A 20594-nucleotide genomic window follows, 5' to 3' on the forward strand; every position below is an offset into this window, starting at 1 on the left:
TCTAACAAAAGGAAACGATAAACTTCAGCTCTCATTACCTTCTCATCTGTTTTCTGAGTCGGGGAAGGCAAACTGGTCCCAACAGGTGAAAATGATTGACAGTCTGAGTTGCTTTGAGCCGCACACATGCTCTCTAACTTTATTAGCCTGGAAGTTTGAAATGGGTTGATTCGCTTAACAAGATTTGATTCTTGGGCAGCTCCTGCTTACTATAAGGGAGCCTAAGAGAGTGCTTTCACACTCATAGTAGCATAGCCGCTTATGAAGACTTTTGTTTGATATACCAAGCTATGCATGGCCCTATGAGAAGGCACACTTTATTGTATCGCTAATTCTTTAACCCTTAGTATATGTCTGTGATATAATGTCATGACTTACGCAAGAGTTATGTTGTACTGTATATATATATATATATATATATATATATGTGTGTATTTTTTTATTCTAATGTAAGTTCACACTAGTTATGCATTCTGGTCCACCTGCTAAAATTACAACTCGCTCCCAATTACAGTTTTATTTTTTTTATAATCACTCATACAACCTTGGATAGTCTCCTATTACAATGTTTATGGCCCACTCCCACTATATTTGGCTGTTAGAGCACCCTCAACCTCATATATCGTTGGGTTTAAAAATAGGCAGATGCTCACAATACTTTAAGTAGTAACTAACAACGATGCAATTATTTTTTTTAGCATCTACAATCCTACTATGTATACCCTTGGCCCTTGAAAACTTGGGTATGCCACCATCGATGTACAACTATAGTGTCATGTTCTGTCTCAGGATATCATGTGAGAGCCTCATTGTCTGGAACAGTTGCTTTAAAGGAAGATTAGTAGAAGCCATACTGATTAAAAATGAAAACAAATTTATTTAAACAACAAAATACTTTGTTTAAGCAAATACTTGCAGAATATTTAAATATGCTACTCAGGTATGTTAAGACCACATACAGCAGGAGTGAAAATAAACAAACAAAGTAAGCAGAGATGCAGATTCAAAAAGGAAAGTCTTTCTCCTACTAATTGCTGAGTGCAGGATTTGCACAAGGCAGGATACAAACTTGCAAACTGGTAACAGGTTTAAAGGTAAAGTCTCTCTCCTTGTAATTGCTGAGTGCAGGAATTGCACAATGCAGGAAACAACTTGCAAACTGGTAACAGGTTTAAAGGTAAAGTCTCTCTCCTTGTAATTGCTGAGTGCAGGAATTGCACAATGCAGGAAACAACTTGCAAACTGGTAACAGGTTTAAAGGTAAAGTCTCTCCTTGTAATTGCTGAGTGCAGGAATTGCACAATGCAGGAAACAACTTGCAAACTGGTAACAGGTTTAAAGGTAAAGTCTCTCTCCTTGTAATTGCTGAAGGCAGGAAACAAACTTGCAAACTGGTAACAGGTTTAAAGGTAAAGGCTTTGCCCTGGTAATACCTTGTAAACAGGTGCAAAGGAAATCTTTCTCCTGGCAATGGCCAAGTGCAGGAATTGCATAAAGCAGGAAACAAACTTGAAGATTGGTAACAGGTTTAAAGGTAAAGGCTTTCTCCTGGTAATACCTTGTAAACAGGTGCAAAGGAAATCTTTCTCCAAAGAAGTACAGGAAACAGGTTCTGACTTGACAAAACAGATCCAATGTGAAGACAAAAATGCAGACTAAAAGCCATCCTTAAATAGGGAGGTTTTGCACAGGGTTGGTTCTGATTAATTCCAGAATTGAGAACACCTGTGTGTTGCACAGGTGTAATAACAAGTAAGGCAAATAGTTATTTATCAGATCTTTTAAGATCCATGCTATTGCTAGAACTGGCTGTGGCTCAACATGTAAGCAAACAGAAATAGCAACCACAGAGTCACAGGTTCAAATCCCCACACAGCCCTTCTTAGCAGAATGCCTCCCAGACCTTTTCTTTTTCTTTTTCGTCTGGAGGCTTGGTTCATGACAGATGCCCCCTCCAAAGAGCGCACTCTGGGCGCTCAAAGCCTGTTCAAACATCTGAAGGTGGGATTTACGAACAAGTGTTCCATTTGAAGCCCTAATACAATCAGATGGAATGGATTCTTTGCTTGGAACAGCTGCCTGAGATTGGGGACCCTTAGAAGATATCCCTGTAGGCATAACAAGAGCTGAAAAACCAAGACAGTTTTGATTTAGAGGTTCCTGATTATACCCAGCAGCTTGCAATGGACTGGCTGATGGGCAGGGTACCTCCGGGTAGGAAAAGACCTCTCCTTCAGAGTCAAGGAATTTGTTATCTGGGTCATATCTGCCTGATGGGTAGAGTACCTCCGGGTAAGGTATGACCTCTCCTTCAGAGTCCAGGAATTCATTTTCTGTGTCATTTATATCCAATTCAACCATCTCATTCAATTCTTTCTCAGTCAATGAGTAGCTGGGTGAAGGTGGTGCAGGGAGGTGTGGAACTTTAGATTTGTCAGGGTCTGATTCAGCTGGAAGATTTGTCACTTTTATGTCTGATGAGTGACTTTTGTTAGATGGATCTCCAACCAAGGCAGAAACAAGGTAATGTGCAGGATTTCCAGGAGGTGTTTTTGCAGAGTTCCCCAATGTGGTAGATGCAGAAACAGAGGCAGTGGCATGGGTAGTGGATGTTGTTGAAGTTGTACTGCCAACAACCATCTGTTTCAAATCAGGTACCATTTCTTGAAGCGTGTTAGAAACGGTTGCTTGTAGAATAGATGTATTCTCAGTAGCTGGATCCTCTCCAGGGGTATCTATAAGTTTGCTAGTGGAAGAATAATTTGTTCCCTTAACATCAGAGTCCATTTTAAACTTGGCTGTATCTCGACTTGATCCTCTAGGGGGTCTTACTGGACACCCTGTGATGCGGTGACCAGTTCCCCCACAATAGAAACAGAGGTTAAGCTGTCTTCGCCGAGTCTTTTCCTCTTCTGTTAAGGGTTCTTTAAAACCTTTCCTTGTTTGGGAGGTAACTTCAGACAAGGTTTTGGTTGGGAGAGATAACATTTCCACCAGCTCCATGAAGTTAATCAGTATGTCCTTAATAAACTTTAACACTGATTCCAATACAGCAATAATCCCAGAGGGCTCTCTTTTAGGGTCTTCACATTCTGTCATGTTCTGTCTCAGGATATCATGTGAGAGCCTCATTGTCTGGAACAGTTGCTTTAAAGGAAGATTAGTAGAAGCCATACTGATTAAAAATGAAAACAAATTTATTTAAACAACAAAATACTTTGTTTAAGCAAATACTTGCAGAATATTTAAATATGCTACTCAGGTATGTTAAGACCACATACAGCAGGAGTGAAAATAAACAAACAAAGTAAGCAGAGATGCAGATTCAAAAAGGAAAGTCTTTCTCCTACTAATTGCTGAGTGCAGGATTTGCACAAGGCAGGATACAAACTTGCAAACTGGTAACAGGTTTAAAGGTAAAGTCTCTCTCCTTGTAATTGCTGAGTGCAGGAATTGCACAATGCAGGAAACAACTTGCAAACTGGTAACAGGTTTAAAGGTAAAGTCTCTCTCCTTGTAATTGCTGAGTGCAGGAATTGCACAATGCAGGAAACAACTTGCAAACTGGTAACAGGTTTAAAGGTAAAGTCTCTCCTTGTAATTGCTGAGTGCAGGAATTGCACAATGCAGGAAACAACTTGCAAACTGGTAACAGGTTTAAAGGTAAAGTCTCTCTCCTTGTAATTGCTGAAGGCAGGAAACAAACTTGCAAACTGGTAACAGGTTTAAAGGTAAAGGCTTTGCCCTGGTAATACCTTGTAAACAGGTGCAAAGGAAATCTTTCTCCTGGCAATGGCCAAGTGCAGGAATTGCATAAAGCAGGAAACAAACTTGAAGATTGGTAACAGGTTTAAAGGTAAAGGCTTTCTCCTGGTAATACCTTGTAAACAGGTGCAAAGGAAATCTTTCTCCAAAGAAGTACAGGAAACAGGTTCTGACTTGACAAAACAGATCCAATGTGAAGACAAAAATGCAGACTAAAAGCCATCCTTAAATAGGGAGGTTTTGCACAGGGTTGGTTCTGATTAATTCCAGAATTGAGAACACCTGTGTGTTGCACAGGTGTAATAACAAGTAAGGCAAATAGTTATTTATCAGATCTTTTAAGATCCATGCTATTGCTAGAACTGGCTGTGGCTCAACATGTAAGCAAACAGAAATAGCAACCACAGAGTCACAGGTTCAAATCCCCACACAGCCCTTCTTAGCAGAATGCCTCCCAGACCTTTTCTTTTTCTTTTTCGTCTGGAGGCTTGGTTCATGACATATAGCTAGCTGAGCGGGGGGTCTGTACGCCTATTAGCCCTTGGTCTAGGTTAAGTTACCTCCTGGAAGGGACTATAAAGCTAGAGCCATAACCAGACCCATTACACATATCCTTATCTTATAACCCAACTTTGAAATGTCTAAGGGTAATTAAGTACATTATTAGGGCTCGTATTGCCTTATACCACCACATCTTACTGGCTGTTACAAAAGAATGGAGGAGCAACCTTTGTTTAACACATCTTATCTAGGAGATGTGTTTTGTTTATAGATACAGCTTGTATTATATTGTCCATCATTATGCCGTTTTATATTTTCTCATTTTGCTATAGTTACAGATGCTAATGTTCTTTATACCACAATTGTATTTATACCATATTATTTGAAGCAGTGCTTACCCGCTGATATGCTCGCTATAAGCCATTGGACCTAGCAAGGTCCTTGATATGACTAACACGTGCCACAAACCTTACCTGTATCAAAGGGTCCATAAGTGGCCAGCTAATTAGTCTTATGATAGCTTCTAAAATTATAAAATGAACGTTTCAGAAGTGTACTTTTCATCAAATACTCTGTTCTTTACTTGTATCACTGTATTGTATTGACTGCAAATTTGTCATTTGTATAATATGACATTTTCTGTATGTTTCCATATGCGCAAAACCTTAATTAAATATAATTTCAACCAAAAAATAAAATATATTTACTGTCATGGCAATATCATTGGTGCTTAAAATGTTCATTAAAGGACACAAGTCAAAATTAAAAACTAAGGATTCTGTTAGAGTAATTAAATAAAAAAAAGAAACTAACAATTTTCTTCTATTATCAAAACATGCACAATCTGTTTACATACACACTTTCTGAGGCACCAGCTCCTACTGAGCATGTGCAAGAGTTCTCACTATATGTGTTTTGTGATTGGATGATGGCTGTCACATGCTACAGGGGGCAGATAAAAAGTAGTAGTTTTGAAATTTGTTAGAACATTTTTTTACTACTTGTTTGAAGTACAGAATAACGTGTTGTGTTGTTGCATTGTCTCTTTATCGTGCATTTGTTGATTAATGGTTCTTTAAGAGGATTAAATGTGAATAACCGTCATTTACCCGGAAGTGCTTTCACCTATACGCATTTCATGTATTTCTATGAGCATTTGCAGTGTGGTTTCTATTTCCCGGGGCAAATCTTTGCTATCTGATTATATAAAATAATTCCACAAAAAGAGTTTAAAACAGCTTTATTGTATGGTATGGCAAATTGGTCCAGAAGGAGGTTTAAAGCATAATTGCGGAGACATAAAATGAAGAAGTACAGATAACATATTGTATATAATACAATTAGACTGGCATGAAAAAAAGTTATTGCACAGCGCCGGTAATGGGACGGCTACAGCCATTTCTGTCTTGGTCAAGTATAATTTTTCAGCTAGTTTTTGGGCAAACCATAATGTTTCAATAGACAAAAGGTATGTGTTTAAAATGATGGTGAGTTTGCTTCGTCACTATTGCTTAAATTAAGTTAGGAGGGTGATAACTGGGACTATAGGGATGTAACACTGCTAAGGTTTGGTCAAACGGCCACATAAACTATGAGATTTACAAATGTATTTCAACATATAATTAATATAGTCATACTCTGCGTTGTAATAGTGGCACTGAAAGAGTTAAAATACACCATGTCAGAGGCAAGGATACTCATAAATAACTTCTCAGATTTTCATTGTGAGGCAGGCACAGGAATGTTTAACATTTCAGTTCAAATAAGATGTTTTTCTTCTGCAGAACATCACTTGTAAATGGCTGACAGAAGCCCATATACTAGAAGCAAGAATTGCGAAATGCATATCACATTCACATATTAAACATTGTCAAGCATTGATTGTGACTACTTTGAGGATATTATTTAAAAAAAAACTATATAAAAACAAATTAAAAAAAATCAAAGATTTTAAAAGGTAAAAAAAACAAAACAATGTTTCACAAAAATATTTTGTCTATAAAAGTAACAGAGTCATAAATAGGCTGATCACATATATGGTGAAACTCTCCGATGGAGATTCCAAAAATCAAAGAATTGCTTTGTAAGCAAAGTGTTAACCAAGTTAAAACTAATGTTAAAATGGTTCATTTAGAAATAGATACTAGAATGTTAAAATGATTTGTAAAAAAAAAAGAATGCCAATAAGAACTGTGTATATTCATATTATTAAGCTGGCAGTGATTGTCGGTGTCACAGTCATTAGAATATAAAGATCTTTGGATATGAGGGCATGAAGCACAAAAGACTAAATAGTGGCACTATAATGTAAGCTATACAGTGAGACTTGAGATGTGGCCGTTACTTGCAATAAATGATGGCCAAAAGCAAATTGCTACAGTAAAACATTATAAGCAAATTCAATTTTTGCTCCACTTAGCTGCCTTTACTAGAGGCAGATCTATTAGGCAGTTGGCTACACCTGCTGCTGTCTAGATGTATGGATCTGCGAGCGAAACACCACACTGTAGTGGGCACACCAACAAGATTTTTTCTAGATGTCTCGCAAAGACTACTAGACTTATAATCTTTTTCTGTCACAGTCTAACGCTAAGATAGTATAAAAGCAAAGGCAAGCAGGTCCTGGTAATGTCTTCTCTCTGCTTCTGTGTCTTTGTAGAGACCAGCAGGGTGCTACATGTGCCATCCTGGGGTAAGCTCAGCTCCTGGGACAATAGCAGTGCCAAGTCCAGTAGGTAGCAGTGCCAAGAAGGGAGCGCTCACTAACAAAATATTCTGGTCCTGATAATCGTATTACACACTTGTTGACCTCTCAGTCTTCAGCTCGTACCTGTAAGGAAAAAACAATGTTTAGTAAACTAAATTGTATGGGATTAATTGTGCCTGTGTGCAGACATGTAATGGTAAATTACACATAAATACCAGACCATAATACAGTAAATTTACTGATATTACATAGATGAGGTATAAACCAGTTATCAAATAGGATTTCCTATACATGTAACTTTTCTTTTTGTTTACAATGTATTTAACTCTTGTTCTGGATCAGATATTTGCCAGTCAGCCAATCGCGTATTCATGGCTTCTCAACTACTGGGGTACGTGCGCCAAGAGGCAAGGACAGTGCCGAGGCGGAGAAGTACAAACTGAGAAACCAGAAAGTGTCCTCATCCAGAGCAGATGAAAACAGTTTTATTTGAGAGGTAATTGTAGTCAAGTCTGGCACTTACATTGGGAGTAAGCTACAAACTAATTCATTTACAAAATTAAAAAAAAAAGTCACATTAGTGGAAACTTCAAGGTGTGTGTGTTTCAGGTTTGTTAAACAATTCTGTTGGAATTATATTGGTAAACGAAAGTTGAAAAATATTTTTTAAATCTATGTATATCTATCCATGACCATATACATTTGCAAATTTAAACTCTTTGCAGGAATTAAACATGTAGGGTCAGATTAAGAGTGGAGCACAAAAATGCGCTCCACTCATAATCTGAGCTGGAATTACTAGTTGAGAGCAATGGGATTGCTACCTCGTGATCCCATTGCAGGGAAGTTTGCACTCACAAGAGCGTGCTTCCATAGGCTCCATTCCAAAACAAAGGTATGGGCCAGCACTACTGTGGTGGTGCTCGTGAAGACTGGGGTTAACCGTCTGACCCCTCAAAATGTAGGTAATGACAGAATGTCCACAGCACCTCTTAAATACAACTTTCTTTATTCAGATATCATAAAAAATAAGCAACGTTTTGGGGGTTGTCCCCTTAGTCATGCTATACATTGCAATACACAGTGTCTCTGTTTTTAAACCTTAGATTTTCGCGCCAGTCAGTCATTTGTTGCACACTGGCTCCCTCTAGTGGTCATCTCATTACTTTACATGTTAGACTATGTAGCAAAAAATTAAAAACAATGTTGTGGCTGTGACAGGCTTATAAATAGCATACAATATTCTGCATAATTTATTATGTTCAATGCAATATAGATTTCTGTGGGCCCCGCATTACTAATTAAATGGTACCATATTATCAATATATTCAAAAGTAACTTTTTTGTGGTCATTATTTTGTGACTCAGTATCAAAATCAGTCTCATAGTACCCACTCTATAGAACTGACTAGTAAGTACGAACCCCCTAAGGAAAGATATGTTCTAAAAAGTCTTTAAGTAGCATCTCTTGTGGAAAAACCTTACAAGTAGCCATTTTGTAAAGAACATTATTTGTAAAAACATTTTGTAGAAAAAACATTTTGATCACAGCAATATATAGAGAACATTTTAAGAGAAAAAAAACTTTCTAAGTAAAAATATTTTAAGTAAAAACTTTAAGAAAAAACGTTCAATAAAGCTGGAATTAAAAGAAGCTAAATCAAAATCTCTGAGGCCCTTTGGAATCAAAGTTTCAAGTTTGTGGATCCACCACATTTCTTTTTGTTTCAATAATTTTTCCCTGTCCATGCCATTCCTGGACGTCTTAACTTGTTCAATGACTTGCCATCTCAACTGGCTAATGCCATGACCTTTTTCCAGGAAGTGCTTGGACAGGGGGGCCTCCAGGTTCTTTCGTCTGATATTGGAGCGATGCTGGCTCATACGTTCCCTAAATTTTTGTGTGGTGTCTCCCCCAAGTATACAAGGGAACATGGGCATTTGATAAGGTGTTCCACATGTGTGGTTTCACAGGTATAATACCCGTTTATGTCATACTTCCTGCCACTATGTGGATGAAAAAAGTTTGGTCCATTGATGACTGAACTGCAACTCATACAATTCAAACAGGGGTAACTACCCCTCTGTTTAGTGCCCATAAATGTTTGTATAAATCCCTTGCCAGGTCCTACATCTGTCTTTACTAAGGGGTCCCTGATACTTTTCAGGGAAAAAATTATTGAAACAAAAAGAAATGTGGTGGATCCACAAACTTGAAACTTTGATTCCAAAGGGCCTCAGAGATTTTGATTTAGCTTCTTTTAATTCCAGCTTTATTGAATGTTTTTTTTAAAGTTTTTACTTAAAATATTTTTACTTAGAAAGTTTTTTTCTCTTAAAATGTTCTCTATATATTGCTGTGCTCAAAATGTTTTTTCTACAAAATGTTTTTACAAATAATGTTCTTTACAAAATGGCTACTTGTAAGGTTTTTCCACAAGAGATGCTACTTAAAGACTTTTTAGAACATATCTTTCCTTAGGGGGTTCGTACTTACTAGTCAGTTCTATAGAGTGGGTACTATGAGACTGATTTTAATACTGAGTCACAAAATAATGACCACAAAAAAGTTACTTTTGAATATAATGATAATATGGTACCATTTAATTAGTAATGCGGGGCCCACAGAAATCTATATTGCATTGAACATAATAAATTATGCAGAATATTGTATGCTATTTATAAGCCTGTCACAGCCACAACATTGTTTTTAATTTTTTGCTACATAGTCTAACATGTAAAGTAATGAGATGACCACTAGAGGGAGCCAGTGTGCAACAAATAACTGACTGGCGCGAAAATCTAAGGTTTAAAAACAGAGACACTGTGTATTGCAATGTATAGCATGACTAAGGGGACAACCCCCGAAACGTCCCTTATTTTTTTATGATGTCTGAATAAAGAAAGTTATATTTAAGAGATGCTGTGGACATTGTCATTACCCCCATAGGCTCCAATGGGAGCCTTGTTCTCATGCCGTGAGAAACGGCAGAGAACCTAGTGCTGCGAAGGGGGGTAAGTCGCAGTGATGGGCAGCAAATTTTTATATATTTATGTGTATATACACACATATTAACACGTATATATATTCATAAACATATATATTTACAGAAATGTCACAGTCCCCATAGACTGCAATGTAAAGGCACTTTTCAGTGCCGTTTTTTTCACTTACCCCACATCCGCACACTAACCTCTTAAAAAACTGCTTTGTGCAGTTAAAAATAATAAATAAAGATGCTAATGTATTTTATTTATAAAAAGGAACAAAGCACTTTATTTTGGGGGCAATTCGGGGACATTTTTTAAATCAACCAGAGGTCTGACTTCTGGTTAATTTTCGGATCCGCAAATTGCTACCGCCAGCTTGCGGTAGCATTAACCATCCACCAGTAATGGCTGGTTCTTTAATGTGCCGTTATTTAATTTGTCCGTTTATGGGAGCACGTTAAATTAGTGCTTGTAATCTGGCCCATAGTTTATAGGCAAGCAACATTGCAATAGTAAAATGCTCTATATCTTTTTGCACAGTTAAATATTAAATGTCTGCACTTTTTCAGTTTTAAAACTTTTTTGATTAAATAGTTTTACAATAGCCAAACTCCGCCAACTATTTGCCTTATTTGGAGGAGTCAATCTAGGCTTTACTCTGCAGACAAGGCTTGCACGGTCAAAGTTAGTATAGAAAGCATTATTTTACAGTTCTTATTAGTTAATTCCAATAAGGTTAATATATGTAGCAGGGTGAGCCTTGGGGAGTCTGCAGTGTGCATTTAAAGTTTAAATTATTAGAATATCCACATTTTTCTAAGCTAAATTACATGTAAATTGGGAAAATAAATAATGAAAGTATTTCACAAACTTGTTTTACTATGCATAACTAAATATTTATATAAAAATCTTGAGGAGTTTACTGAGTCCAAGTTTTCTTTAGACCTTCAGGGGTACTTCAACTAAAAAGTTAGAGAAACACTGATGTCTGTAATGTAGCCCCCAATCCCCAGCCATGCGCTGATCTGGAATGGCACTGGGGTGTTGCTGGAGCACAATTTTCACTTCTGCAGAGTGAAGCTGAGGTTGAGCGCCAACATTACAGAGACATGAAACGCAAACATTTTCTTTTGTGATTCAGATACAGCAAACAAATTTTAAACAACTTTCTAATATATTTCTTTATCAATTTTTCTCCATTTTTTGAAAATCAGTGACGTAAGTTTAGGAGCCTGCCCATATCTAAAGCACTATATGCAAGAGCACTAGATGGTAGCAGTTTTACATATGCAAGACCACTAGATGGCAGCACTATGTCCTGCTGGTGCTCTGACAAAATGCAGACAGACAGAATGCCGAAGCATGTTCTGAGTTTGGCCGAGGGCAGATATGCTCTGGAGTGCTGTTTTAAACAGAGTCTCGGGCACCGCAACCGCCTCTGGGAACCTAACCATGGGTCCCAGCCCGCACGTCTTGTAATTCTCTATCAAATATATCTATTTATATATCTATCTATTGATCTATCAAATTTATCTATCTATTGCATCTATTTATCTATCAAATCTGTCTATCTACCTATCTTGTGGCAGGACTGTTATCTGACAGCCACTTGTGTGTCGGACTATTATCCGTCGGCCAAATGTCCATCGGCTAACAGTCCGGCCACGGTCCTGCCATGTAGTGCTCTGGACATTTATCCTAGGTCTTTTTTCAACAAAAAATAACTCTTCAAAGCAAGTTTGATAATAGAAGTAAATTGGAACAAAGTAAAGGATGCGGCTGCACAAAAATACAGGCACTGAAGTTACCAAATAACTTATTAATCCAAATCTAAAACTGACATAGGGGAAAGGATCAAAGAGAATCCTTACACGTTTCATGCCCACCCTTGGCACGTAATCATAGGAAATTGGAAACTTTTTCAAAATTGTATGTTCTGTCTGAATCACAAAAGAACGTTTTTGGGTTACATATCCCGTTAAGTAGTAGTTATTTTGACCACATGATATCTTTTGGCAGAGAAAATCACCTGATTTCCTGTGCGTCAGTGTTTATTTTTTTGGGCATATTATAAACAATTTATATTCCAGTCTCACTGTTTCATGTCTCTTTAAACACAAGGGGCAAGATTACAAGTTGCGCATAATTACTTTTCCGCACGCAATATGGTATTTTCACAATCAATTTACATTGCGCAGCTATTAAAAGTTTTGAAAAACAGCGATTGCGCGCACGTGCACTCGCGATTTACGCAACAATCCTCGAAGAGCTGTAGTTAACAGTTTCCCGAAACACAAAAGTTACACAAAACACTTCAAAAATACATTACAAAGTACAGTTACACTCATATTAACACTGTCTAATAAAATTTATGTAAAAAAATATTGTACACAAAAGTTATAAGGGCTAAAAGATAGGAGATCGCGGCTGTTAGAAAAAAACAAAGCACACGACAAATTTTACATTGACATACATCGAGAAACACAGATTTATATTTATAGAGCTATGTTTAACAATGGAGATAATGAAAATATTTTACATTACAATCTTATGCACATTAAACAATAGCTTTTAAAGAGATATTCACATATAAATCTTAAGATATCTAGACAGATATATTCATATACATATCTCGCTATAAATAGATATATCCGTTCAAATATCATCAAATATATAGAGAAATATTTATTTCTAAATAAATAGAACATATTCAGTTACGAAATTTTTTTCACAATATGATAAATCGCATTTTCATGTACATTTTTTGAGGAGAATATCTCAAGGGCTTTAGGGTTTTCTGTCTTTTTTTTTTTCAATTTGTCTTCTCCATTGACTTCTATGGGGGAATTCGTGAACTTGCACGTGATTTGGCTGTTTGCATTACACGGATTAACGTGTGTACAAAATACGTTATTTCTCAACGTGTAATAGCTGCGCAACCCCAAATGCAAAAAAGCCATAACGCGCACAGTGTTTTCGCAATGGATTTGCTGCGCGACTTATTTTCTTGCTCAAGGCTGGGGAACTCTATAGCACAACTGTAGACCGGCAGATAAATGTAATCACAAGGTACAGTACTCACCACTGACTGAGTCCTTTTGCTAGGTCCATTTTGGAGAGGTCAACTTGAACCTGCAAAGTAAAGATGAGATCACTGCATCAATTTGAGTAAGAGTAACTGAATTAATCAAATGTCAGGTTATATCTTTTTAAACTTTCTTGAAATAAACAGAGGTCATATAAAATGTGTAACAGAAAACTAATGGTAATTATTGTGACACTTGCACATCACAAGTATAAATCTTACAAATACTAAAAATCTCAGATCTGTAAAAATAAATGGCAATAGGCATATTTGTGCAGCCACCAATCATTTGTTAGCTCCCAGTAGTGTATTGCTGCTACTGACCCTACCTAGGCACTGGGAATGTATACACGGGTGATAATCCAGTCATTAATAAAATGCAAATGTTTTTCATGATATATTCTAAACTGCCCCTTATCTGATGTTAAAGTTCAAGGAACAGCTGTGAAAACCCCGGCAACATCACTGATCTGTGACTCTGCACCACTTCTGCCACAGGGTGCAAAATATGTGCTTCACAAGATGGCCGCCCCCAGTATAAAGATGCAGAACTTTAGCATCTGTGAGGTTTTGAAGAAAAATGCTTTAATTAAAGATAGCTGCAGATACAGGAGAATAAATAATATCATGAAAAGTAGTAACCATTCTATTAAAGCAGCGTCAAGCAGTTTCATCATTAGAGTATTTTGCTAGTCATACATCAGTTTGGTAAACAACAATAAGAAATATAATGTGGCATTTTCTTTGTAAACAATTTTGTATGAAGGACAGTGAAGTGCCAAAAAGAATTTCTTGAAAAATGATCAGTCTCAATATGTGTAAATAGTAAGGAAAGATGTGCATAAAACTACCTGGAAATAAAGTTACACATACCAATCTTATTAGAATAAGTCATTGGTTTATACGATACTTAAAAGGAAATGTAAACTGGCACTACACACATATGCTAAGTAAGGAAAAGAATCTGTGAAACAGATTCCGGTGCTGTCCCTTAAATTAATATTAACAGGAGAGAGACAGAAAAGACAGGGGCTTAAATAGCACTCATCCTTACTAATTATTCGATATAAAATTAATATACTTTAATGTTAGAAGTTAAAAATAGGGTAGTACATCCCTAATAATTCCTAAACCCACTACCATAGAAACAAAAAGCAAAAACAAACACCAAACCGACAGTCACTTTTCTGTTTCCTGGCCGATAACAGGAGACGTCGGCATCAGGTGGCTGAAGTGACTGTACAGTGTTGGAGTAAAGTAATTAAAACAAACGCGTTTCGGCTAATATATAGCCTTTATCAATGCTATACTTTACAGTGTCAAATCGTTTAAGCCGAAGCTCAAGCGTGTATGGCCTTATATACCGGTCTATAGCTTCACAAACCGCCAATCCAAAGTGTCAAGAGGGAAACGCCTACGTATTGTCCAATCGTAGTGTGCGGCCAGAAAACACCCTCCATTTTGACTACTGTGTATGGCTAAGGAGTGTTACTTCCGCCATAACCTACACGCTCATTGGGTGACTGAAAAGACCTATCACAAATGCCCGATTATATGGTACCAATGTTGCGATCATGATGTCCTGTCAGGGAAACAAAAATATGCTTTTAAACACGATCGGTTATCTATAAAGCGTCACTATGTGACACAACTGTATCATGTGAATGAATTAGTAACGATCGTGATAAGCATAACAGTACACTGATGCGGACGTCTTAAAAATAACCAAGTTACATCCGGATCCAACTGACCACACTATAAGTTTGTCGGATACAAGAACATACCAATTATAGTTATTTATATACTTATTGAGTATCGTATATCGTAATAAGTGCGACTTAGTATTATATTCATAAATTATAATTGGGTTTCAGGTTAGGTGGTAAGTATTAAGACTATGATCTTATGCATAAGCAGCAGTGTCAGTATGTAACATTAAAACTTTATTATAATTGACATTTATCCACCAAGAACACAGTATCATTCCTACTTTTTACAGTAATGCAGATGAATGTGTACATCCCTTTATACTCGTATCCATATAAGTAGTATTAATGAATTTATAAGGATATTACATTCACTTCCGAATAGGACTGCATCTGTATGTATGAGGATATTTAGATATATGTATATAGTGATCATTAATTCAATAATTCAAATTAGACAACATATTAACTGCCAGAGCACTAATGTCATCTACTGTATCTCTTGCAGCTGTATAAAGGGATGTACACATTCATCTGCATTACTGTAAAAAGTAGGAATGATACTGTGTTCTTGGTGGATAAATGTCAATTATAATAAAGTTTTAATGTTACATACTGACACTGCTGCTTATGCATAAGATCATAGTCTTAATACTTACCACCTAACCTGAAACCCAATTATAATTTATGAATATAATACTAAGTCGCACTTATTACGATATACGATACTCAATAAGTATATAAATAACTATAATTGGTATGTTCTTGTATCCGACAAACTTATAGTGTGGTCAGTTGGATCCGGATGTAACTTGGTTATTTTTAAGACGTCCGCATCAGTGTACTGTTATGCTTATCACGATCGTTACTAATTCATTCACATGATACAGTTGTGTCACATAGTGACGCTTTATAGATAACCGATCGTGTTTAAAAGCATATTTTTGTTTCCCTGACAGGACATCATGATCGCAACATTGGTACCATATAATCGGGCATTTGTGATAGGTCTTTTCAGTCACCCAATGAGCGTGTAGGTTATGGCGGAAGTAACACTCCTTAGCCATACACAGTAGTCAAAATGGAGGGTGTTTTCTGGCCGCACACTACGATTGGACAATACGTAGGCGTTTCCCTCTTGACACTTTGGATTGGCGGTTTGTGAAGCTATAGACCGGTATATAAGGCCATACACGCTTGAGCTTCGGCTTAAACGATTTGACACTGTAAAGTATAGCATTGATATAGGCTATATATTAGCCGAAACGCGTTTGTTTTAATTACTTTACTCCAACACTGTACAGTCACTTCAGCCACCTGATGCCGACGTCTCCTGTTATCAGCCAGGAAACAGAAAAGTGACTGTCGGTTTGGTGTTTGTTTTTGCTTTTTGTTTCTATGGTAGTGGGTTTAGGAATTATTAGGGATGTACTACCCTATTTTTAACTTCTAACATTAAAGTATATTAATTTTATATCGAATAATTAGTAAGGATGAGTGCTATTTAAGCCCCTGTCTTTTCTGTCTCTCTCCTGTTAATATTAATTTAAGGGACAGCACCGGAATCTGTTTCACAGATTCTTTTCCTTACTTAGCATATGTGTGTAGTGCCAGTTTACATTTCCTTTTAAGTATTGTATATCAATGTGAGAATTGCACTCACATTTTTCTTTTGAACTTGAGCACACACATTTTAAATTCCGAACTATGGCCTCTTTTGATTTAGGAGCAGAAATGCTCCAATGGACTAATGATATAACTAATCTTACTGCTGAGTTGAAAAACAAAAGTACCATTGAGAATAATAATATTATGGAATGGTTTGATTCATTAAAAGACCTAAAGAAATTTAGGAGGAAACAAATTAAAAAACAGTGGAACATAGGAATGTACAATTTCTATAAAGACAACAATGTCATTCCTAGAGGTCTAAGACTAAAATTATTTCCGTCTTTTAGTGACTATAAACCTGAATTCAAATTAAAATGGGAAAGTGCACTAACTGAATGCTCACTCAAACTGATGGGATATTTAACAGAACATGAATTAGACAAACTAAATGAAATTAATGAGGGCATATCTAAACTATGTGATGAACTCAAACAATATGAATGTAATGAGGAATTCCAAAAGTCATATAATAAAACCAAGGGAGAGGTTGAGAAATTTGCACGGTATATCTCTGAAAGGAAAGAACGCAAAATTGACAGGGACCTCAATGACTATTCCTCAGACACAATATATACATGGGGTCAGAACAAAACAGCCAGTCTAGATATAGACAATTCAGATAAGGAAGGAGATAGTACTGATGCTGAAGTTTCTGATGGTGAGACTCTACCAAAAACTATCTTGAAAAATAGAATTGTACCTCATAAAGTGAACAATACAAACATCCCTTTAGGCGTAGAACACGAAGGGGCCGCAAGCACAAAACCCAGAACCAGGAGACAAGTCAGGTTCAATTACAAACCACAACACAAGAAGAAGTAAATAGTCCTGAACTTAATATTATTAATCTTTCTAATTTAACTCTTACTAATGATCAGATATCAGTCCTAAAAAGAGGCCTGTCGTTCATACCCACACCCAAATTCAACAAATTCGAAGCCATTAAAGATATACACCTTTTTACTCGCAAAATTCTTTTGAAGAAATACTTTAGTAACTCAGAAACCAACTCCCTAAATGCTAGTGATCAAACGGCTATCAATGATTTAATTGCCCTTTTAGATCAAACCATTAGTACTACTTCTGAAGAGGATAATAGTAGCTGACGTAAAATTCTCAAAGCAAAATCCAAATTTGTACCCCCTAACACCACGTCACATAACACATTAACCTTTCTTAATTTAGTATGCCAAGACATCCTAGAAATACAAGGTAATGATGGAGATACCAATCACAACCTGACAAAGGGAGAATGTTTGGCACTAAAACAACTTAAAAATATGAAAGGAATACAAATAAAGAATAGTGACAAGGGAGGTAATATTGTTATTTGGCCAGATACTATGTATCGTGAGGAAGCATCACGCCAGCTAAATAACCCTTCAAATTATAAGGCACTTCTGTGTAACCCTACAGATATGTTTTTGAATAGTTACAATACACTTATTCATTCAGCCTTTACTAATGGAATTATAGATCAAAAGGAATACAAATTTCTAGAAGTCAAAGAACCAAAAACAGCCACATTATATTTGCTGCCGAAAATACATAAAGACATACACAAGCCACCAGGAAGGCCGATAGTGTCTGGGATCGGCTCCCTCACAGAAAAAGCAAGCAAATATGTAGATGCACGTTTAAGATATATTGTAGATTCATTACCATCTTATACACGAGACACAATGCATCTACTTAACAAAATCAATGAGATCAGTATTGAGACTAACTCTGTATTAGTGTCATGCGATGTAGAATCACTCTACACCAGTATAAAAACACACTGGGGGTGTAAAGCGGTTTCATACTATCTAAACAAAAACACCAGTATGAGTGAGGAGGTTAAAGAATTTCTGCTAAATATGATAGAATTTATATTAACCCACAACTTTTTCGTTTTCGATGATAAATTCTATTTGCAAATCTGTGGGACTGCCATGGGCACCTCATGTGCACCCACATATGCGAATATATATCTGGGCTGGTGGGAGGAAACAGTAGTGTTTAATGAAAACCTAAAACACTTTACTCAATATGTCTCCCACTGGTCCAGATATATAGATGACATTCTATTTATATGGAATGGCCCTGAGAACCTCCTCACAGATTTCATTGATATCCTTAATGATAATCCATTTGGATTATTTTTAACATCTACTATACAAAAATCTAAAGTAGAATTTCTAGATCTTACTATCCACAAGAAAGGCAGCTCAATTGAAACAAATGCATACAGAAAGCCCACGTCTACTAACAATATACTACATGCAAGCAGTTACCATCATCCTGCAACAATCAAAGGGTTACCCATGGGGGAATATACTCGCCTGCGTAGAAATTGTAGTACATTAGACAGTTTCAAAAAAGCTGCACACGATCTAAGAAAGAGACTACTTGAAAGAGGCTACTCTAGAAAATCATTGGCTAAAGCCTATAACAGAGCACTGCAAAAGGATAGGAGAGAGTTATTAACTCCTAAAGTTAAAGAGAATAATACTCCCCTGCGATGTATCACTACATACTCCACACAAAGTGATAAAATTACCAACATTTTACAACAACATTGGCATGTCCTTACCAGAGACGAACTATTGAAACCATTGCTACCAGATAGACCTCTATTAACATATAGGCGAGCAAACAATATCAGGGATACGCTTATAACAAGCCATTATGACAGAAATGCTAACAAATCACCTATATATGAGGGTTCTATCGCGTGTGGGCACTGTTCAATATGCCAGCATATGGTTAAAAAACAAACAATAGTGGATAGATTTGGTAATACGTGTAAAATTAGACAACATATTAACTGCCAGAGCACTAATGTCATCTACTGTATCTCTTGCAGCTGTAATTTATACTATGTTGGCATGACAACAAGGAATATGGGAACACGTATTACAGAACATCTTAGTAATATAAGGACTGCCCAGAGGGATGTGGATAGACATAAACAAATCACAAGTGTCGCGAGACACTTTCTACATGCCCATAATGGAAAAACCAATGCTTTAAAATGTTGGGGTTTGGAAAGACTTAAGCCTGGAATAAGAGGGGGAAGTACTGAGAACAAATTATTACAGATGGAAACTAAGTGGGTTTTTAATCTGAATACCGTCATACCCAATGGTATGAATGAGTATAATAATTATTGGGTGTATATCTAATTGGATGACTTTTAGATAACCTTATGCCCTTTTAATATATGGTAACCCAGTCCATTACGGTTATGTTGGTATCTTAATGACATGACCCATAATGGCATTATATTGAGCTTATGTCAGCTGTAACATACCTTACATACTTTGAATTATTGAATTAATGATCACTATATACATATATCTAAATATCCTCATACATACAGATGCAGTCCTATTCGGAAGTGAATGTAATATCCTTATAAATTCATTAATACTACTTATATGGATACGAGTATAAAGGGATGTACACATTCATCTGCATTACTGTAAAAAGTAGGAATGATACTGTGTTCTTGGTGGATAAATGTCAATTATAATAAAGTTTTAATGTTACATACTGACACTGCTGCTTATGCATAAGATCATAGTCTTAATACTTACCACCTAACCTGAAACCCAATTATAATTTATGAATATAATACTAAGTCGCACTTATTACGATATACGATACTCAATAAGTATATAAATAACTATAATTGGTATGTTCTTGTATCCGACAAACTTATAGTGTGGTCAGTTGGATCCGGATGTAACTTGGTTATTTTTAAGACGTCCGCATCAGTGTACTGTTATGCTTATCACGATCGTTACTAATTCATTCACATGATACAGTTGTGTCACATAGTGACGCTTTATAGATAACCGATCGTGTTTAAAAGCATATTTTTGTTTCCCTGACAGGACATCATGATCGCAACATTGGTACCATATAATCGGGCATTTGTGATAGGTCTTTTCAGTCACCCAATGAGCGTGTAGGTTATGGCGGAAGTAACACTCCTTAGCCATACACAGTAGTCAAAATGGAGGGTGTTTTCTGGCCGCACACTACGATTGGACAATACGTAGGCGTTTCCCTCTTGACACTTTGGATTGGCGGTTTGTGAAGCTATAGACCGGTATATAAGGCCATACACGCTTGAGCTTCGGCTTAAACGATTTGACACTGTAAAGTATAGCATTGATAA

The 20594-nt window shown here is 36.6% G+C and overlaps 1 protein-coding gene across 1 annotated transcript in view; it reads right to left on the bottom strand.

Moving 5' to 3' along the window:
- Nucleotides 1-5489: 5489 nt before the first annotated feature.
- The window catches only part of ESYT1 (extended synaptotagmin 1), a 215890-nt gene continuing 200785 nt past the window's right edge, over nt 5490-20594 (bottom strand). Inside the window, exons 30-31 of the mRNA XM_053708110.1 lie at nt 13047-13096; nt 5490-7096 (exon numbers count right to left, since the gene is read on the bottom strand). Of these exons, the coding sequence (XP_053564085.1) occupies nt 7060-7096; nt 13047-13096 (87 nt within the window). The 3' untranslated portion in view covers nt 5490-7059. The remainder of the gene's footprint in view (nt 7097-13046; nt 13097-20594) is intronic.

Source organism: Bombina bombina, chromosome 3 (assembly GCF_027579735.1).
Source record: "Bombina bombina isolate aBomBom1 chromosome 3, aBomBom1.pri, whole genome shotgun sequence".
NCBI classification, from domain to species: Eukaryota; Metazoa; Chordata; class Amphibia; order Anura; family Bombinatoridae; genus Bombina; species Bombina bombina.